The sequence below is a fragment of the Panthera leo genome, chromosome A2 (assembly GCF_018350215.1).
Source record: "Panthera leo isolate Ple1 chromosome A2, P.leo_Ple1_pat1.1, whole genome shotgun sequence".
NCBI lineage: Eukaryota > Metazoa > Chordata > Mammalia > Carnivora > Felidae > Panthera > Panthera leo.
This window is the reverse complement of record NC_056680.1, coordinates 145,017,733-145,039,343: the sequence shown is the minus strand read 5'-3', so window position 1 is coordinate 145,039,343 and position 21,611 is coordinate 145,017,733. Positions and strand designations below refer to the sequence as shown.

Sequence of the window (21,611 nt, the reverse complement as noted above, 5' to 3'; positions counted from 1 at the left end):
CATTGTCCCCTCCAGGATCATCTTAGGATGTAAACACCAAGGGGACAATGTGCCTACTAGCAGCCCCCAGCAGGTGCGTTGTCTGCCGTGGGCCTGGAGGACCCACATTTGCAGGACGAGCAAGTGTAAGGTCGGCTGGCCCCTCAACCCTCCTGAGTACCTGGGGACTGAAGAGGCGTTTCAAGTGCCCCTCTCCCCTCCTCAATGCGAGCCCAAAGGGGTTGGTGGCCAGCCCCAGAGGCCATCAAGCCTGTTCAAACTTGTATTTATCTCCTAAGGGGTCAGGGTTGGGGTGTGGGGAACAGGAGGCATCACTTGGGTTTCAGGAGGAGCCCCGGTCCTCGGGGAAGGGAATGAACCTTCCCGCTCTGCCCCCGGTGGTGTTGTTAGTAGGGGTGATTCAAGGTGTGTTCCATGATGGTCCGAAGCGCCAGCCACGTCTCCTGGGCCGTGGGGATGATCTGGGAGGCCGGCAGCAGGAAGCCATAGCGCCCCGTGTCCCGGAGCTCGAAGGTGAAGGAGAACTTGATGCCATTGTCATAGGCCCAGTCGACAGTGATCCCGCTGGCCACATCTGGATGTAAAAGGGCAAAGAAAAAAAAATTAAAAAAAAAAAAAGGGCAAAGAAATGCCCCCCCAAAGGAAGAATAGGGTGTTTTGCTAAGAGGCATCAGTGGGCCCTGGGAGCTTGACCCCAACTCACCCCGGACAACATCCAGCTTCCTGACCCAGGCCTCAACCTGGGCCACCCCCTGCCCTCTCTCCCCATTCTCTCTCCCCGGCAAAGGGAAAGCTCCTCGAGGCCACCACCCTTAAGATCTCCTCTCTCAGGGACCATCACAGAGCCAGGCATTGGGAGTTGGGCATTAATTAGTGCTGCAGAGAAGCAGCTGCCTGTTTCTGGGTGCCACCACTCACCCCTCTATTCCGATTCGAAACCAGCTCTGACTCAGCCCGGTCAGACCTATGGCCCGGCCCTGTGGCCAACCAGTGCTGCCAGTCGGCAAAGAGACTGCACCCGCCCATCCCCCCCCCCCCCCCCGCCCCCCGGTGGATGTGGTGCCGAAAGCAGCAGCCAGGGCAAGGGTCACTCACAGAGGGTGGTGCTGATGCTGCCATAAATGTACCGGATCCCGTGGACCTCATACAGGGCCTGCGCTGCGTCCTTGGCAAGATCGTACTGCGAGATTACATCCAGAGGGTGAGAGGCCGGGGCTCCCCGTGCTCCCACACCCTCACCAGCTGCTGAGAAACGGGAACTCGGGCATCCTGGAAGTTGGCTATGCAGATGACTCTCACGAGAAGGGAGCACAGCACCTCCGGCTTTGAACTTGACCACATGGGAGCACAACAAGCTCTCCTCTCCTTCCTACCGTGGGGTCAACTAACTGGTCCAGACCCTTGTTTCAGAGTGAGGGCCTCAACCCTGTGGGAGCCTGCCTGATGCCTCCCCCAAGCCCCCAGCAGCCAAGCTCACCAACTCCTTCTGGTTTGGAACAGGCTCCGGTGAGCGGCCATAAGGGTACATGAGCATCTGAGAGTAGCTGTGAATGGAGATCAGAGCCTTGATGTTCCCATGGGATGTGATGAAGTCCACGATGGCAGCCACCTCTGGCTCCGACTGAGGGGAGGGCCCACGATAAGTCTCAGAGCAGGGGTTGTTATTAGAACCATTTCCTGGAAGAAAAATAAAAGCACCCAGAGGCTTCAAATTCCAAGGCTTGGGAAAGACACTTACTGCTCACAAAATATCCAGCGACTCCTCCACATGTCCCAGCCTCCTTTGCAGTTTGGTTGAGGCCATGTGACTACTTCTGGCCAACGAGAATGTGAGCAGTAATGAGGTGTCACTTCTAGCTGGAGGCTGGTAAGAGCAGGCATGACTTCTCCACACTCTCCTCAGTCTATGTGGTTGAAAGCAAAAACCTCTAGATGGAGGAAACATCCCGGATCCTTCTCTCACGATTGGGAGAAAGCTGCCAAGGACAGTCACCTACCCACATTGAGCTTCCTGTGCATGAAAAACAAACTTTTACTATATTAAGCCACTGAGATTTCGATGGGTATTTATCACAAACCCTAGTCTTAGAGGGCCAACCACACCACGACTCAGCGACTCTGTTGCCCTTCTTTGCTCTCCATTTCTTTTCTTCCTCTTCTGTCTGCCTGCCCTCCCCAGGGGCCGCGTCATGGGGGGCTGGGCTGGGGGCTGGTCAAGATTTGGGGTTTATTTGGAAGGAGCCATCCCTGTTCTTCCTCTTCTTCCTCCTTCCTGAAATGACTGCGCACAAGCCCAATGCAGAGGTCAGGGATCACCCCAACTTCTGGAGCCTTCCAAGGATGCCAGAGGACCCCCCCCCGCCCCCAGACCCTCAGGGCAGTGCACTGGCCCGAGGACCGGGGGGCCTGGCCCATGGACTGGTTCGGATGCTGCACTAGGATTGCAGCAAACCGGTCCTCCCCAAGAGCGCAGGGGAGGGCAGCGTTGAGTGGGAGGGATGGTCTACAGATTACTCATTATGCAGCAATTAAATTAAGGCAATGATAAAACCATAAACAAAATCTTCCAGCCTGAGTCACCAACCCAGACACACACTATTTCTGTCCACAGGCAGGCCCGGAGGCAATTCTGTCACCGGGGAGTGAGACCCCCTCGGTCTGCGGTCTGCGGGTCCTCGCCCGGGGCGGGGACCCTGGTGAGAAGGAGATGCGCCTGCAGGAAGCAAGGGTGAGGAGCGGCCCCACAGGCTGGACAGTGGCCCTGTTTGTTGTGTCTGCCGGGAGCTTCTGCACTTGCTACACTTGTTGAATGACAAACAGCAACAGATGAGCAGAGCGGGGGAGGCTGAAAGCTTTGTCTGCGTTTGCAGCCCACGCAAGGAAAGCGGTTCCCCTGCCAACGACCAGGTGGCTTTGCCCAAATATGGAGAAACACTTCAGGCCATTAGTTCTGGTTTGAGCTAAGCAGCATAAACTAATCTTCCCCTGACCAAATGGGAATTAGCTGCCTGCCTCTCTCTGACGTTCATAGTCAAAGTCCTCTGAGCCTGCCTGTGTCACAAGTACCTGCTAATGGATTCATTAGCTATTTATTTTTCCTTCTCTGAAAATGTAATTTGTAGCAAGGGGAAATCTCTGGAAGGACATGGTAAATTATTAAAAGCAGTAATCTTTGGGTGGTGGGATTATGGGAGCTTTTTGTCCCCTCTGGGCTTTTTTTTTTTTTTTTCCATACTTTTTTTTTTTTTTTTTTACATTGTATATATACTGATTTCCTCCAGCCCCCTGTGGTGAAACACACAAAAGTTATTTTCTTTAAAAGGTAATTTGTCTTTCTGCTAGCCAGTCTGTCTCAGGGTCCGTGGGTACTCACTTCAGCCGGTTCTGAGGGGCCCTCGCGGATTGCAACTTGGGGCAAAGTGGCTGGTCATTTGAAGGTGAAAACACCCATTTTTACACGGTTGTGTTCCCTTACACAAGCGGTTACACACACAGTGCCAGATCCTCAGGCAGCCCCCACACCATGGGCTGAGCGCCTTGCTCTGGATGCTTTAGACGCTTATTTTTCAATGAAAACAGACTGAGAGAAGCTAGATTTTCAGTGATGGGCAGATCTACAATGTTCTGTCTCATTGGTCTGGCCATCCATCTGCGGATCTGCTTTTCCACGGCAATGGCACTGCCTCCTGTGGAGCCAAACTCTGACCCCACTACACCCCCAGAATAGGGGGTGCCCACGCAACCCGTCTTGGCTAGACCCAGGATCCCGTTCATCAAATCGCTGCATTCCCAGGGTCCACATACTAGTCCCTAGGCTTTCTGGAGACCTCAGTTTCCCCATCTAATCCCTATGTCCCCGGTGTGGTAAGGGTGATAATCAGGAAGAACACCAAGAACTTGAGAGGAAGCTGCCCACCTCTGCCTGGAAGAAATATGGCCCTGCAGATACGCACCAGTCCATCAGCCTAGGATTACAAAGCAACTGGGTCGCAAGTAAAAACCAGGCTCAAGTCAGTGTCAATGATAAGAACTTGGCTTATTTTAGATTTAAACTACTGTTCTGGCCTCCCCAAAGGGCAAATTTCAGGTCATGACTCTCGGGAAATGAGTTTGAAGGCATTTTCTCTTGGTGGGCTCCCTACAAGGAAGGGCTGGAGAGATCTGGGGGGCATATAAACTCTAGGTTTTCAACAACCAGCAAGGCTATCTTGTCCCTCCTGAAGGGACAACCTGAAGACTCTCTTGTACCTTTCCCTGCCATATTTAGGATTTGACCCCTGCAGCAAGGAGCCGTTTCCCGCGTTTCCCACGAAGCTGGAGCGGATGCGTACATGGCCCACGCGTGTGCAACCCCTCCCCATATCGGACAGCCAATCCTAGGCGTGTGCTTGCCTGTTCCTGCCATGACTCACTCGCATTAACTAACTACATTGCCTCTCCGGTTATGAGTCCACATAACCTGACTGTGTGAGAGACGTGCCAAGACGACCTTCTCCAGCCCTGCCCCCAGGTCCAGCAGATTGCCATACCTCCAAAACCTGACTTCCAGTTCCTGTTAAGATCCACACCGATGCAGAAGATTCCAGGTCTGGTGGACTTGTTCTTCCGCCACAGGCGGTTCTGAAAAGCCCAGGGCGGGGGACATTCACCCCTTTCCCAGGGATGGAAGCCTCCGACATCCTGTCCTAGGAAGGGGTGGGGGGTGTCTGGTGGGACAGAGAGGGGCAAAAGGAAGGAATGCCTAAGGCAGGATGGGGCTGCTACGAGGCTGGGCCAAGACTGCGGATCGCCTATGGTTAAAGCTGTGGTGTGGGGAGAGGCCCGAGGACAGGCTGCCAACAGTGGCCTTCCCTGGGCAGCAGGACAGGGGTTGAGTCGCAGCTGTAGTACCTGAGTCACCTGCCTGCCTTCGTGAGACTCTCCACCAGGAGCCCCTGAGGGGCCAGCCCCCAGTGAACCTCAGCTCAGCTTCCCAAAGCCACAGTGACCGTTCCTGCATCCCCCCCCCCACCCAGAGCTGACCCTGACCCCTGACCCTCTCCCTCCCGAATGTCCTCACCATGCTGTGGGTAAACGCAAACCCATCAGGGTTGGTGACGATCTCCATGAAGATGTCCATGGCGTTCAGTAGGTCCGTCAGCGTGCGGTCTTTGCCATATTCAGTGACTATCTGCAGGCCAGGGCAGAGTGGGTACAGGGTGAGGGATGGGAGGCGCTGGCAGGCTCTCCTCTGAGGTAGGTCAGGACTTCTGCACAGCCAGTGGCCGCGGGCAGGGGTGGCGTCAGGCCATCAGATACATTCTCTGCGGGCTTGGAGGTTAAACAACTAGAAGGCGGAGGGTGGATGTGGGCGCTGCGCTGCAAAAGGCCAGAGCGCGTGGCAGCTGTTCCAAAGGACAGGGGAGTAGAGAGCCCCCGAGGTTTAAACGAGCCAAGTACAATCTCGCAACCAGGGGCGCCCTAAAATAGTCGAGTAGCCGCCACCCCAGCCCCACCCCCATCATCTGTGCTGACCTTCTTGGCGGTCCAGATGCCAGTGGCATGGGTGATCCACTCCCGGGAGTGGATTCCAGTGTCGATCCAGATGGCCCGGCGCTGAGGTCCTCCAGTGCTAAACTGGGTAAAAGCACCGGGTCCCAAACAGGTTTGAACGGAGACAGCTACAGAGCTGTCCCTAGGCTCCCAGAAGGTGGCCCCAGGTGTATGGGCACTGCCTGGGGCGGCCCTGTGTCCCGAGACAGGGGCTGTATGTGCAGGGACCTGTGCATGGGTCCGTGAAGTGCACACGCGTGGGAGCCCCGGTGACACAGTGGTGCACTGGGGAAGCAAGGTGATCCAGCTGGAAGCACAGAGCTTCCCAGGCCTGAAAGTGTCCGAGACTAGTGTTTCTCAAACTTTAAAGGGCACACGAATCCCCCCGCATCTTACGAAAATGCAGACTCTCAGTCAGTAGGTCTGGGGAGGGGTCTGTGGTTGGGCGTTTCTAACGGGCTCCCGGGGGGTGCTGCTACAGGTGCCAGGACCCCACTCTGAGTAGCAAGGTCCTAGGTCACATTAAAGAGAGGACACGGACAGCCCCTGGGGGAAATCAAAGCAGGGAATGAGGAGGTCAAGTCCCAAGTTAGATGAGAACACTGGGCCCTCTGGAAGAGTCCCCCAGGGCCGTCGAGAGCTGGAGCGCCGTCTTGTCTGAGAGCTGGACGTCAAGTGCCTTGAGGGGGCCCTTTAGGGCACATACTAAGACTTGTTTTGGGCTTGGCTCGACTCCACACTCCTACCTATCCTGCCTTCTTCATGACCAAGGCCATTGCCGCCGTCAAGTTTGCTCCAACTGTTTCCAGTGGCCCCCGTGAAGGGCTGGGAGGTCTCCCCACAGACTCGGGCCTATCTGTGGGGCTGCCTGAGCCAGATGACCTCAATCATTTGTAAATGAGGCCTCTATTTATCTCCCTTCCCATTTCACAGATGAAGCAACCAAGGGAATAGGGAGAATGCTGACTCACCCGCATTCACCTCCCAAGACCAGGGGTGATGACCACCACCCTGCAATTCCATCTCCTTTGCAACCCTCCCACCTACTTCCTGACCCAGGACCTGCCAGGTCGCTGCACCATCACCTGTCCATACCTGCGAGAGTAGGTCCCTGAACACCACAGCCCCAAAGCTGTGGGTCACCTCAGGGCAGGAGTGTACACATCTTCTCTGTCCCTAAAACTCCCACCCTGCCATGACCCTACGTGAGTTCAGTCTTACGCCAGGGGCTCTCACTGTAGAGTCTGGTGGTCAACACTGCCCGCTTTTACCTTCAGGACAACAATGGACCGATTTTCAAAGCTGTGGCCGATCCGAATTTTTGAGACTATATCTGAGTGCTCGGCTACAAAGTTGTCGATCCAGCTATATATCTGAAAGGAATGAAGTTTGTCAGACCGGCAGGGAGGCAGGGAGGGGCGGGGCCCAGGCTCTCCCCGGATACCCTCCTTCCCCCACCCCACCCTCCCCGTGCTGTCCCACCTCCCTTGAGGGTCTAAAAGGACCCGGCGGGAGAATTGCACACATCAAAGACGCGGAGCTGGTGTCGAAGGCAACTGGCCCTGTGCAGAGCTGAGCCTCTTTCTGGAAGAGGAGTGTCCTCGCCCTACCCAGTCCCCAGGGTCAACCTGCAAGGCTCTCAGGGTGGAAGTTTCTCTTGCTTCCACTCTCTTGGCCCATTCAGTCCGTTTGACAGACCCCACAGACCCAGCTGTTTTGGTCGTCTCGGCCCTTAGAGATTCTAAGCCGTTTGAAGGCAGGACTATTTATCTCGGATGCCAGTAAATACTGACAGGCCATATTAACCCCTTCCCTCACTCTTTCAATGTACATAATTGAATTACCAAACATATGGGAAAAAATGGATCTTCTCTTCCAGGCCATGTGAAACGGGAGAGTAATGACAGTGATACCAGAGGGGACAATGTCAATCCCATCACATCTTTTTCATGAAAATGGAACCTATGCTCCTCAGTCCCGGACCTGCCCTGGGCTGTAGTGTTGCGTTCTCTCTATCCCTATATGAATCCTGGCTTCCGGACCTATTTGAAGCTGTCTGTCTGACAGACCTTCCCCGGGTGTCTGCTCTGCTCTCCAGAGACTCCCCAAGAGTCATTTCACACTCTCCCATGGGCCTCAGAATCTTTCACTAGTCTCTGCCTGAGTCGGGAGACCCCGAGGGCCCAAAGGGACAAGAGAGCCCGGAGCTCAACTGGGCAGACCTACCTCCTCCAGGGTGTGGTAAGAGGCGTAACTGAAGCTGCTGGTGCTACGCTCCAACCGGCGGGATTTGGCCATGGCTTCTCTCTCCTCATCCAGCAGCACCTAGGAGACAAGAGCACATACTGGAAGGGAAGGGGAGAACCGGGCCAGGCAGGCCTCTTCCGAACCCCGCATCGGCTGGGCCGCGCACAAAGACACCACCGACACAGGGGAACGAGCCACCATGAGTGTGAGCTGCGCAGTGGGAGGAGATGCCGGTTGCTGGATGATTCTGCTTGGCCAGCTGGTGTTCGCGCCTCCATTTCCCAAATAAGCACGGGGCGAGGAGTCCAGAGAGCTGCATTCCAAGTCTGCCACCAACTTGCTGTGGAGCCCTGGCCTTAGTTTCCTCAGGATGGAAATTAGGATAGCAATATCTTGCCCTGCCCAGCTCATAGGATAAAATGTAATAAGGGATATGAAAGTATTCTAGAAGAGGGCTCGTGATCTATTGCCAACATTGTTTTTGCCTTAGTTTCCTTAGCATGGAAATTAGGATAGCAATATCTTGCCCTGCCCAGCTCATAGGATAAGATGTAGTAAGGGATATGAAAGTATTCTAGAAGAGGGCTCGTGATCTATTGCCAACATTGTTTTTGCCCTCTATGAACACTGCTGAGTCAAGGCTCAAGCTGAACCACGTACACTGGACCCCCTGGGGGAGCAGAGGGCCCCCCCGACCCACTCTACTCTACCCCCAGGGGGTAGCCTACACAGTTGATGTCCAGGCCATTTGGGAAACCAGCTATGGAGCAAGCTGATCCAAATAATTACAAAACCAATATGCCAACAATCTTTTACTTACTGTCTTAACTGCCTCTTAAACACAAGTATGGATGAACCAAAAGCAATGTCCTGGGTATCATTTGGAGTTGGTACTCCGCCCACACACAGTACTTCTCACTGGCCATGGGGAGGGCATACAGTTGGATTGGGTTGCCCTCCCACATCATTCTGGGACACTCTTCCCAGCTTGGGATTCAGTGAGGTGGGCAAGTGCCCTTCACCCCAGGCTCATACCCTTACACTGGCACCCAGGGATAGAGGCACCCCAGCACTCTGCACTGACCGGCAGCATGGGAAGTGCCTCGGCCTCTCTGCCACAAAGGATGCTGGGAAAGCAGAAGACCTCGACCCAAAGTCACACAAGGGAGTCTTGATGATGTCTTGCTTCAGGCAGAGCCTTTCAGTTTACCAGGCATCCTTATCCTCATTATCTCCATTGGTCTGGTCAGATGACCAAATGACAGGGCAGGAATTCACTATTCATGTTTCAGAGATAAAACAGATTGGAGAGGTGAAGGGACTTAATGGCAAAGCCAACAAGGGGCAAAGGTGAGGTAAGAGCCCAGACATCCTATTCCTAGCCTTGGGTTCCTTAAGGCTGGCTAGCTATCAAAACTAAAGGTGAATAAGAATAATAAATGTATATATTATATGTAATACTAAATAACAAACATATATACGCACACATAGATAGATATACATACCTATAGGTATATACTGTTGACCCTTGAACAATGAGAGGGTTAGGGGCACCAACTCTCCCACAGTTGAAAATCCACACATAACTTTTGACTTCCAAAAAACTTAACTACTAATAGCCTGCTGTTGGCCAGAAGCCTTACCAATAGCATAAACAGACAACACATATTTTGTATGTTATATGTGTTATATATTGTATTCTTACAATAAAACAAGCTACAGAAAAGAAAATATTATTAAGAAAATCATAAGAAAGAGAAAATACATTTATAGTACTGTACTGTATTTATCAAAAAAAAAATCCATGTATACCCACACAGTTCAAACCCAGGTTGTTCAAGGGTCCACTATGTGTTTATCTGTGTGTGTGTAGGTATGTATATGTGTGTGTATGTACAGAGAGGGCAAGAAAATGTGTAAAATGTTAACAACAAGTGAAAAATCCATCATACTATTCTTGCAATTAAAAGGTGTTCTGAAATAGCAAAAAAAGTGTGGTGCCTGGGTGTCTTAGTCAGTTGAGAGTCCAACTCTTGAATTTGGCTCAGATCATGATCTCACGGTTCATGGGATCGAGCCCCACGTCGGGCTGCGCGCTCAAAGCACAGAGCCTGCTTGGGATTCTCTCTCCCTCTCTCTCTCTCTGCTTCTCCCCAACTTGTACTTGCTTTCTTTCTCTTTCTCTCAAAATAAATAAAAGTAAAACATTTTAAAAAACTATTTGAGGGGCGCCTGGGTGGCTCAGTCGGTTGGGCGGCCGACTTCGGCTCAGGTCACGATCTCGCGGTCCGTGAGTTTGAGCCCCGCGTCGGGCTCTGTGCTGACAGCTCGGAGCCTGGAGCCTGTTTCAGATTCTGTGTCTCCCTCTCTCTGACCCTCCTCCGGGAGGGTTCATGCTCTCTCTCTCTGTCTCAAAAAATAATAAATAAACATAAAAAAAAAACTATTTGAAAAAAATAACAAAAAAGCAATACCCTGAGCATAGAAAAATAAGACAGTAAAATGTCAGAAAATACCACTATGAAAACAATGCTTGTTAGGATAGAAAGATTATGATTTCAAGCAATTTTTAAATGTTCCCTATTTTTATATTTTGGCAGCATGCTTCTCCTACTTCAATAAGTAAAATCTTCTAATGAATAAATAATACTAAAACAAAAACAAAAAGGCCCAATGGCTAAAATAAAGTAGCAGCCATGGACTCTTCAGTCCCAGGGCTGGAAAAGAGGCATCACCACCATCCCCGCAGACGAGGCCGTTGTCCAGTGCCCACTCACCCTGCTGCCCCAGTCAGCTTGCTCACAACCCTCAAGTTCACAGATTTAAAAATGGGACTGGAGATCGCTGCTTGGGCCTCATTTTCTTTTCTTTTTGGGCACCGACCACATGTTAGGCAATTGTGATTGCAGTGTTTTTTGGCTGAATTAGCTAAGCTGGATACATTCCCACTTGGGCAAAGCTGAGATTGCTGGGCAAGTAAGGAAGCCTGGAGGAGCCTTGACCCTTGCTGGCGCAGGCACCTCCCTGGGACACTCTAACAAAAGGGACTTGTCTTCTCCCAGGAAACCAACGGAAATCTCAGCAGCCCACCGTGACCAGTGTGTGCCCATCACTTTGGGCCGGGCACTACCAGCTGTGGTGAGCAGCCGCAGGGAGCCAGCAGCCCGGGGCTGGTGCACCCGGAAGTCCCCCTCCAGTCCCACCGAGATGAACTTCCTAGGGACTGGCGGAGGACCTGAGGCGGTGGGAAAAGGTGGAGGACAGGGAGGAGAAATTGGGAAGCTCTTCCCACAGCCCAGGGACACCCACACAGCAGCAAACAGCTCCCAGGAGGCCATTCTTTGTTCCACAGAACGGCTTGGGGGCAAATGGGAAATGGGCACCAAACTGCAAATAACTTTCCAAACACCCTCACAGCCCTGTGAATGGATGTGACACCCGCTCACAAATTGGGAATGCTCAGCCCTCACAGCTGGGCCCCAATCCCAAGAACGCTAATCTACCCTGGCCTGAAAAATACACAGATGTTGGCTCCCTTCACGAGGCCGAGAGGGGAGAGGGGAGAACTGAGAACGCAGTCTTGCCACAGGCTCGGGGAAGCCTAATTACAGCCCTGTCAGGCTTCTCAGAGAAAAAAAAGAAACGACTCGGAAGCAAGCCATTTGCCTCCCTGGAAGCCATAACCTGACAAGGAAAGTAATACCTTGGTGTGAATTAATTTATGACAGGGGTGAGGAAGGACGGGAACATTAAGCAAAGAACAGCATCTCCAGGATGGAGGAGGGCAGGAGGCCACGGGAGGCCCAGGAAGGGCGAAGCTGACGCCTGAAGGGAACCAGCACTCGGCCGCTGAACTCCAGCCGCGCAGACGTAAAATGGACGCATCTCCCCCCCCCCCCCGCCCCCACCCCCGCTCCATGACAGCAGCAGTCACCCCTCCTCATGTGTCCCTGGCCTTCTCTAACAGGCCCAACATTTGCAGTAGCAGCTGCGTGGCTGGTAGCAAATGCAGTCTGTGCCTACGTGGTGGGTGGCTACAGACCCGGGGTTCTTAGCGTGGACCCCCTCAGAGGTCAAGGCTGAACGGGTGGCTGCACTGCCCCAAAGGCAGAGTTAAAACCACCCACACAAACAACAGTGACAACTGTGGAGGAGGCAGATGGCTCAGGAGCAAAGAGTGCAGGGCCCGGGGCCGGGCTGCCTCTGGTTAAATCTTGACGCCATCACTAACGGGGCACTAATCTCTCTGGGCCTCGGTTTACCAAAGTATTCATCTCTCTCTGTGCCTTCAAACATGGGGGTCACGTTAGCACACACTTGAGCACATTCTTTAAGGGGTTCCCGTGAGGCTTAGAGGGGTTAATACACATAAAATGCTTGGAGCGTCGCCTAGCACGAAGCCATGAGGAGGAGCAAGAGGAGGGTGGCAGGGCGACAGTAATTTGGGGGGTGACTCACCTGTGAGCAAGGTTTTGAAAGCAGCAAGGGAATAAGTCATGCAGGTATCTGCAGAAACAGCATTCTACTCACAAGGACCAGTAAGTGCAAAGGCCCCGAGACGGGAATCTCATCAAGGGCCCTTGGGCAGGAATGGGTCAGGCAAGTTCAAGGAACAGTAAAGAGGTCCAGGTCTCTGGAGCAGAGCGAGCCAGGGGAGGGCAGTCAGTGACGAGGGTGTTGTACTTCAGGGCCATTCTAAGGACTTGGGCTTTTACTCTCAGTTAGGAAGTCATTGAGGGTTTTAAGCAGAGAAGTGACATAATGGGATATAATATACAATAATAATAATAATTTTAAAGGCCCCCTCTGAGTGCTGTTTTGAGACTAGGCAACAGGGAGGCAAGGAAGGAATTAGGGACAGCAGTTAGAAAACTCTTAGAACAATCCAGGTGTGGGGCTGACGGAGTGCTGGCCCAAGATGGTAGCATAGAATGGTAAGATACATTTTATTTATTTATTTATTTATTTTAATGTTGATTTTTGAGAGAGTGGGGATGGGGCAGGGGAGGGGCAGAGAGAGGGGGACAGAGGACCCGAAGCAGGCTCTGTGCTGACAGCAGGACGCGAACTCACGAACCGTGAGATCATGACCTGAGATGAAGCTGGACGCTCAACCGACTGAGCCAGCCAGGTGCCCTGGTACGATACAATTTAAAGGGAGAGCTGACGGGATTTGGTGAATGTGGGATGCGGGATTTGGTGAATGTGAGGATGACTCCAGGCTTCTTGCCTGAGTGACCGGAAGGATGGTGTTGTCATTTCCTGAGATGGAGAAGGGCTGTGGAGGAGCAAGTTGGGGGCGTGGGGGGGGGGGGGGGGGGCTCGGATGGGAACGGTGACATTTGAGACGCCCGTTAGGCAGGCAGGTGGAAATGAGGAAGAGGCGGTTGGAGACCCAAGTCTGGAGTTCAGGGTGAGTGTAGGAGTCTGGCTGGAGATGCAAGTATGGGAATATTCAGGAGGCTGAAGGTATCCAACGCCGTGATCTTGAATGAGAGGATCCAGGGGAAGTCAAAGGACAGAACTGGGAAATAGGAAAATGACATGCAAAGGAGAGCCAGTTAGATGGGATGACATCCAGGAGAGGACAGTGTCCCGGAAGCCAAGACAGGACATGTTTCAAAGACGAGAGAGCAACCAGCTGTGCTAAATAAGGTGGAAGAACAACGGGCACTCAAAGTTGGCCACTGAGTTGGACGTAGGAGCTGTGGGTGACGAATGTCAAGGGCAGTTTTGGTGAAGTGAGGGGTGGACAGTCCACCCACGGAGAAGGATGGAGGTGACAAGTATGGCCCGTATTTCCAAGAGTTGTGCTGTACGGGGAAGCCGAGAAATGGGGTGATAGCTGGAGACAGGGGGGACGGGATCGAGAGAGGATTTTGGGGGGTAAGAGAAATAACTACATTTGTATGCTAATGAGAATGATCCAGTAGAGAGGGGGAAATTGGCAAAGCAATATTTACACTAAATTGCATTTTGCTCTAGATGCTCAGAGCCCGGGTGATTTTTGTGTTCTCCGTTGTGCTTTCCCCTATTTTCCAAATTATCTAACATGAATATTTATTAATTTTGTAATCAGAAAAAAGCCATTAAAATCCACAGAGCTGATTGCTCAAGTGAAGCTTTTCCATGGTGACTCATCCTAGAGAAAAAAAAAAAAAAAAAACACAACAACACCAAAACCAAAGGGCTGAGAAAAAAGGGGGAGGTGAAGAAAAATTAAATGCAAATAGAGCTCACTCGGAATCAGATAATTTCTTGCCTGGCCCACTGCAATTTCCTCAGCCCCCTCCTGCCTGTCAGTCTCTGCCTGCTCCTGTCCCCAACTCAACATTGTCACTGTCAGAGGGATTTTTTTTTCTTAAATGCAAATCTGATCCCGTCAGAGCCCTCCCATGGCTCCCCCATGATTTTTCGGGATAAATCTCGACCTCTTCACCCAACAGAGGATGCCCCTTGTGATCTGGTCGGGCCTCACTGCCAACAGGCGGGGGGGGGGGGGGGGGGGGGGGGGGGGGGGGGGCCCTTCCCCTCCCGGTCCCCCTTCGCCTGCTCTTCAGCCGCACCGTAATTACCGCCTTCTCAGAGCCTCCCTACGTGCAGAGCCTCTTGTCCTCGGCTCCCATAGCAACCTGCTGCACGCCATCAGCTCCATCAGCAAGCTCATCCACTCCATTGTAATCACTGCTTTACTCCCCTCCACTCCCCACCCCCGCGACCCGGCTCCCCTGGATACGGAACCGGAACCGGAGTTCCGGTCTTTGTGTTTCCTGCACCTTGCACACAGTAGGTATCTCCATATCAGTAGATGGAACAAACGAACCCAGCTCTTCCATCTCAAGCACGCGTCTGATCACAGCTTAGGGGAGGGGGGGGGGGGGTGGGCAGGGCGGGGAGCAGGGGACACTTCCCTTCCTCAAAAATCTCCAGCACCCCTGGCCAAAGCGAAAGCCGGAAGCCGGCACCAAGGTTTTTCACGCTCCCTCTCAGCCTCGTGCTGCCGAGCAAACACACCCTCACTTCTTTCCTTTCCTCGCATCCGTGAATTCAACCAACATTTATTAAGCCCCAACCGAGTGGCAGGTGCCATGGGAGGCGCTAGGGCATAAAGATAGATAAGAGGCCCGAGCCTGGACCTTGAGGGGCTCAGGAGAGGGGGCCCTGGAGACAAAGACCAACCTAATAGCAAGGCCTCTGGGCACACTCTTTCCGAACCTGCCAACAGAGTCATTGTGGGGACCGTTGAGGGCCCGCCGTGCAAGAGACACTATGCCAAACGCTGCGGCGGAGAGATCCGGAAGATTCAGAAGAGATTAGGCCCGTGCGTCAATAACCGAACCGTAAGGCTAGAGGCCAAAAACCTGAGTGGTGCAAAGCCTTCCCCTCCTGTTAGCGCCTCTGAGCTTCTCTCCTCCTGGACACCCTCCCCCTCGTCACCACAAATCAACTCAACACGGCAGCCTCCCCTACCCCCCCCCAGCTCCCTCCAAGCCAAAATGGGATCTTAAGTATGACAATGGGAGCTTGATGCACTGCAGACAGAGCGAGGTGTTGGGGGAAATCCTGCCCGGCTGGGTTAGGGCAGACAGTCCAGGGCATCTACTGACAGGGAGTAAAAACGCCCCCAGAAGGGATTCCAGCCTGGGGACGACGGGGGGAGGACAGGCTGAGGAACTTGAAGAGGACAGCTCCAGAGGAGCCAGGGGGCAGGCTCAGAGGTGCCTCTGGGGCCATTCCTGATGTGCAGAAATCAACAGAACATTTTGAGAGACCTCTTCGCATTCTGCTGGCTCAATGCTGCGGGCTTTCAGGGCGGGGCAGAAGCGAGGAAATGCGAACCTGAAGATGCCCGCGTGGGCGAAAAATGAGAATTGAGTGCTGTTTCTTTCGATGTGGTCCCCTGTCTTGTCTGCGGGAGTTTCCCCATTTGGGTTTGTGGGGGATTAATGAGAGGAAGAGGCCACCCCTACGCACTGAGCAGCAAACACATGTGCCCGATGAGGGACAACGGTCTGGGCATGGATCTGAGTGGCCCAGCCCGGTGCGTTCGCGGGAAAGGAATGCCCCTGATGCGTTTATCCCTTGGCATGTGATGTCATGTGTGTGCCCTCCGGGAGACTGGGTTCTCAGAGAGTAGCCGCAGCGCGCCATGGCTGGGGAGGAATGTCTGGGGCTGCGATCCTGCAGGGGCACCGCAGCATCTGTGGAGGGGTGCGGCCAGAGGCGCCTAACCAGCACGCGGTGCCCACAAGAAGCGCTTTAGGAAGGGGGCTCCTTGGGATACCCTTGAAGACAGAACAACAGAAATAAAATGTCACGGTGAGCTGCGCCGACCAGGGCGGGCGGGGACACTGGCGCGGCCGGGATGAAGGCTCTCTCTCTGTCCTACCCGAGGGTGGGTGTGCAGCCCTCCCAAAGCTATTCCCCTGGGAGGATCCTGCCTGGGAGAGGAGCCTGGGACCTCCTAGTACCGAGAGCCTGGCGGTTCAAGTGTCGTGGGACAGCCAGGACGGCAGGGACGGTCAGAAAAGCAAAGGGACTCTTCCAGAGCTGCCTCCCCCGGGTGCCCAGGAAAGACCCGAGCTACTTGCTCCTGTGTCCCTCCTCCCTGGTCTCCTCCTCTGCTGTGAGCTGCAAATCCCCCCACAAGAGAACTCGTCCACAAGTGACTGCCACTACCACACGAGGAGGACGTCCCCCCCTCCCCCGACCGTGGGCTCTGTCCTAGATTTTACATATTCTCTGAGAAGTGTGAGGTGTCGTTCCTTCTACAGCAGGTCCACGAGAATGCAGACGGAACTCTAGAAACCTGTCCACTGTGAGCCCTGGGTTGCTTTCCTCTGGGCTGGGCTCAAACCAGAAAGGCACGTGGAAGGTGAAACCCTAGCCATGGTGCTGGGGCAGGACCTCACCTGGATGTCCTTTATCATGACGCTGTAAGCAAGGCCGTGAGAGCCCAGGTAAGCCTTGACGTCTTTCAGTTCAGAGAAAGGAACTCTCATATCCACCGGGAGGCTGGGCCTGGCTGGGCCACGCCAGAAGTCCACCTTGGCCACAAAGGAAAGGAAAATGGGATGTGTTTAATCGCGTGTCCTCATACATGATCCTGTGGGCACCTTAGACAGGCAGACGGTCTTCTTCTCTTAGACAGTTAAAAGGGCCCCAGTTCCGAAATGAAAACCCTCAGGCCGAGCACAGAGATGGGGGCAAACAAAACCCCCGAGCTGCGTTTCTTTCTCCGATTCCAAGCACCCTCGCTCCCAGCCTCCCTCCAACTTCGCCTGGACCCCAGGAACCCTAAACAGTTGCTAAAAGTGAGACAGCTCATCATATGGGGCATTCACATGGACAAGAACCCTGGTCAGAAGGAGGAGGCATCGCTGCCCTCAAGCCCTGGGGAGGGGGGGGAGGAACCCGACCTGGATTCCCATGACCTCCAAATGCTACGTCTACTCACCAACTTGGAAAAGGGAGAGAATTGTTATAAAGTGTTATGAGTCCTGGTAGATAGGGGCACTCAGACGAATAGGGACAGGGGCTTTGGGCCACATCCAGAAACACCTGGTTGCTTCGGCAGCCCTCAAACAAAACCCTTCTACTGTAACTGTTGAAGAAAATGTTTTCCATTGTGGAATACTCGCAGAGGACAAACGTTCTCGGAGACAAATGCTCGGGCTGACAGGGATGAACCCAAATAAAACACAGGTTCGCCAAGCTGAGCCGTTTCAGCGGGGGAAACCGATGTGTCTAGTCTGCATACTACTTGGCATCCCACCCAGAGACATATGTACTCCCCGGGTGGCTTCCGGACATTCCAGTCATTTGTGAGGTGGCCCCTGACAGGGTCTGCTCGGCAGCTCCCCATCTAGGACGGAGGAGAAGGCCAAGAAAGGCCACCCAACTCTCCGGGCGAGTGTTCCCAACCTTTCCGGAAGAAGATCCCACATTTGATTTTCCACGGTGTTGTGATCTTTGGCAGATATGATAGGGGCAGGTTTGGGGTTCGGGGAGCAGGACAGGGGGCTGGAGATGCAGGCCACTGTAAGAAAGTGGAGAACACGCTCCCCAGCCCTGAGGAGTCCTCACCTTCTGGGGCTTCAGGCCCTCCAGATCCCTGAGAAGTGAAAGCTGCTTCTCATTTTTAGCCAGGACTCGAAGAACCTGGTCTCTGGAAAGACACAGGGAGGGTGGAGGGAGATGCTGAGACGGCTCCCTGGAAGGCTGGGCTAGGGGATCCTGAGGACCAGGCTGAGGGGACCCGGCAGGAAGGCTGGGAGGCTGGAGGAGACTGAGCAGAAGGACGTGCCACTCTGGGAAGCACGCGAGTCCTTCAGCATGGGACAGCGGTCGCTCCAGACCAAGGACAGACCACCCGAGCCACTAAATAAAGCCCGTCACAACTAGTGATGAACCCAGCAGCAAGACAGGGGAGGAAGTATGGGACAGGAATATGGGAGAATGGAGGAGGCCTGGGAAACAAAAGGAACGAAGGGGAGAAAAGAATAGATACAGAGGGCAGGGGAGACCAACAGTGGCCCCGAGTGCTCTTCGTACAAGGGCCGAAGGCCGTGGTCTGTCCAAACCCTGTGCCCCTTCCAGCCTTCTCTCAAGAGCTTGAAGACATGGAAGGGGAGATGAGCCTCACGCTAACATACGAGAGGAAGCTGAGCCCTTCCCATCCCGGGGGGAGGCCGCGAGAGGCTGTGCGCGTGACCTCCGGTGTCCGCCACCTGGGATGCCGCTGACTCCCTCCCTGACTGGCTTGGATATCAGGGAGGATGAACCCCGCCCCCCCAACCCCCTCCAATCACTACTATGGGGATACTTTGGGGTCATTCCCATTAGGTGACGTCTGGGAAGCTGAGAAACATGTCCCTAGAGGGCCTGGGATAAAATCCTAATGCTTATTCGTATTCAAAGGAGGACAATACTGTATCCATATGGTAGGGATACAGAGTCTTCTGGGGGTTACTAACATCTTTAAGAATCAGAGAAAACCAGGGGCACTTGGGTGGCTCAGTCGGTCAGGTGTCTGACTTCAGCTCAGATCATGATCTTGCAGCTGATGAGTTTGAGCCCCATGTGGGGCTCTGTGCTGACAGCTGACAGCTGGGATCCTGGAGCCTGCTTCGGATTCTGTGTCTCCTTCTCTCTCTGCCCCTGCCCCACTCACACTCTGCCTCTCTCTTTCTCTCAAAAATAAATAAACATTCAGAGCACCTGGACGGCTCAGTCAGTTAAGTAAGCATCCGACTTCGGCTCAGGTCATGATCTCGCGGTTTGTGGGTTTGAGCCCCGCGTCGGGCTCTGTGCTGACAGCTCAGAGCCTGGAGCCCGCTTCGGATTCTGTGTCTCCCTCTCTCTCTGCCCCTCCCTAGCTCATGCTCGCGCTCTCTCTCTGTGTCAAAAATAAATAAACTTAAAAAAAATTTTTTTAAATAAAAATAAATAAATAAATAAACATTCAAAAAAGTTTTTCAAAATCAGAGGAAACCATCCCCCAGAAAAAAAATAGATAAACAATTTTACATATAAGCAAGAATCGGGGGAATCTTGGAGCCCTGGAAACTTCCCCATGGGCTGCAGATTAAGAACTCATGCTGTGGAGGGGGGGGGGGGGGGGGAGGTGGCACCTGGGTCTGACTTCTGCTCAGGTCATGATCTCGTGGTTCATGAGTTCAAGCCCCGCATCAGGCTCTCAGTGCAGTGCCTGCTTGGGATTCTCTCTCCTTTCCTCTCTCTGCCCCTGCCCTACTCGTGCTCTCTCTCTCAAAATAAATAAATAAACTTAAAAAGAAGAAGAAGAAGAAGAAGAAGAAGAAGAAGAAGAAGAAGAAAGAACTCATGTGGGGAAGGACAGTAAGACAGCTGCTTGTCCCACCCTTGAGTGTGAGAGTGGGAGATTATGGACCTGAATGGGAAGTGAGGTCCCAACTCCCTCTACTTTGACCAGGTCCCAGGAAGACAGCCTCCTCCCTGCTGGCACATCTGGTCCCCAAGCTCTCAGCAGCCCTTCCTCCCACTATGGAGCAGCCACTCACCCTGTGAAATTCATTTGGCCCAAAGCTGCTGCCAGAATAAAGCTGAAGACCAGGAGCGTCCACCTGTCCACAGGGGACAGCCCAGGGCCCACGCCTCCTCCAGGGGCCCCCTGCATGCTTCTTCCTTCAGGCGAGCTTCAAGCCCTTTCTTCGTGCGCAGGCATGGCCGAAGCCTCAGGACAGGACAGCACCTAAAGGCCGGCAGGCCCGGCCTGAGAAGGGGCGTTAGGTTCTCTCTGGGGGAGACCCAGCATGTGGCTCCCACACGCAGGGCCTTGACAGAGCTAGGGCCACCCCTTCCCACGGCTAGGCAAATCCCCTCCTGGCAAGAGGAAAGAGGAAAAGAGGAAGACGAGGCTCTTGGCTTTCCTTCCTCCCTGGAGGTTTGCTGGGCCAGCCTCTGGTGAACATCAAGTCCTCCTTCTCCGGAGAAAGAGAAGAGTAGCTGGAAGGCCCCAGGAAACCACTCCGTTCCTCCCTCCTCATTTAATTCTTTTCTTTTGCTCTCCTTCTCCCTCCCCATCCGCTCACGCTTCCCCTGGGCCACGTCCCCCTTATGCATAAGGGTGTGGACGCCATTGAAAGAACACCGGGTTTAGAGACAGGGACCATGGGCTCACTTCCTGTCTAAAAGACCTCGGGCAACTGCCCTAATCTCTCTAAGTCTCAGTTTACTCATCAGTAAATGGGGTTAATAATACCTCCCCTCCCTACCTCACAGGGGTTGGGGGGAATATTAGATGAGACAACGTGGGTGAACTGGCTTGGCAAAGCCTGCAAAATAGAATGTATTATTATTTCCAAGCATTAACTCTTAGTCACAGCTGCATCTTAGGTCAGCACTCCAGTTGCAGTGGGGAGAAGGGGGACAGAAGGGAATAGAGAGGGGAACAAAGGAAATCCATATAGCACGAGAAGGAATTCAGTGAAGACTCCCTTTTCTCTATGTTCGGCTGGCCGCCATTATGCCGGCACAGGTAGTGGATTTTCTGCCAGACGTGAAGGTCACTGCAATCATTATAGTTCTCAACAGACAGCAGAGTCAATTTCTCAGTCCTGCTGAAGGCCCACACAGCCCCCTTTATGGGCTGGGAATAGCAGGAATAAAGCCGAGGCCAGCACACAAAGCAGTCATATTGGAAGGAGAGAGTGAAAGATGATGTGTGAATGGTAAATGATGAAACTAACAGAAAATCCACAGGAGGCGGGGGGCGGGGGGGGGAAGGCAGAGACTAAATCCAACAAAGTTGTTCAGCAGAGGACGTCAACAAAAGGCCACTTAACTGTCACCGGCGATTCTCAGAAGCCCCCCTCCCCATCCATACTTTCCCAGAATGGCCAATTAACTGGCCATGTGTGCAGAGAGGGGAGCTCTTTTATTGACAGAATGCCCTGCTCCCACACCCCGCCGGACCTACTCCATTATTTCGTGGTTCAGTTGTTCAGACATGCCAAACTCTCCTAGAACCCTGGCTTTGGGAACTCTCAGACAGAAACATTAACAAAGGGTTTAAGGACCTAGAAAAGAAAGCAATTAGGCTTTCCACCCAAGTAACATTCAGCCTTAGTAGAAACAGGAATAAAAGAATGTCCTAGTAAACAACAGCTCAGGAATTTAAAAGAAAAAAGTGGGATGGTGCTAGGCACCAAAAGTACCCAGCATCGTCTCGCTCAAAAGCATCATTTAAGTCACTAATAATAAGACAACTATCCCTGTATTTGGTTTAGGGGTGGGATGAGAGAGAGAGAGAGAGGGAGAGAGAGAGAGAGAGCGAGAGCAAAAGAAAAAGA

General features: G+C 53.2%; 1 protein-coding gene across 6 annotated transcripts; it reads right to left on the bottom strand.

Annotated features, from left to right (window-relative positions):
- Positions 1-246: 246 nt before the first annotated feature.
- CPA5 (carboxypeptidase A5) lies at positions 247-21,611 on the bottom strand. 6 transcript variants are annotated; one of them, XM_042924676.1, is made up of 13 exons: positions 21,105-21,611; positions 20,535-20,594; positions 19,821-20,032; positions 17,866-17,947; positions 16,692-16,826; positions 7,759-7,857; positions 6,804-6,905; positions 5,515-5,616; positions 5,060-5,170; positions 4,530-4,620; positions 1,478-1,677; positions 1,096-1,180; positions 247-574 (listed from the first exon to the last, which is right to left on the bottom strand). In XM_042924676.1, the coding sequence occupies exons 3-13, from the start codon at positions 19,934-19,936 to the stop codon at positions 387-389; spliced, it is 1,311 nt and encodes a 436-aa protein (XP_042780610.1). In that variant the 5' UTR covers positions 19,937-20,032; positions 20,535-20,594; positions 21,105-21,611; the 3' UTR covers positions 247-386. The 6 variants fall into 6 exon arrangements, with proteins under 6 accessions (XP_042780610.1, XP_042780636.1, XP_042780646.1 ...); XM_042924702.1 differs by having other exon boundaries at positions 21,235-21,611; XM_042924712.1 differs by having other exon boundaries at positions 21,239-21,611.

Coding starts and splice junctions, on each gene's coding strand:
- CPA5 (XM_042924687.1), bottom strand. CDS start 19,936: ATGCAGGGGGCCCCTGGAGGAGGCGTGGGCCCTGGGCTGTCCCCTGTG. Junction 17,948..19,820: donor GGCCAAATGAATTTCACAGG/GTGAGTGGCTGC, acceptor GTGTCTTTCCAG/AGACCAGGTTCTTCGAGTCC. Junction 4,621..5,059: donor TTGCGTTTACCCACAGCATG/GTGAGGACATTC, acceptor TGGGCTTTTCAG/AACCGCCTGTGGCGGAAGAA.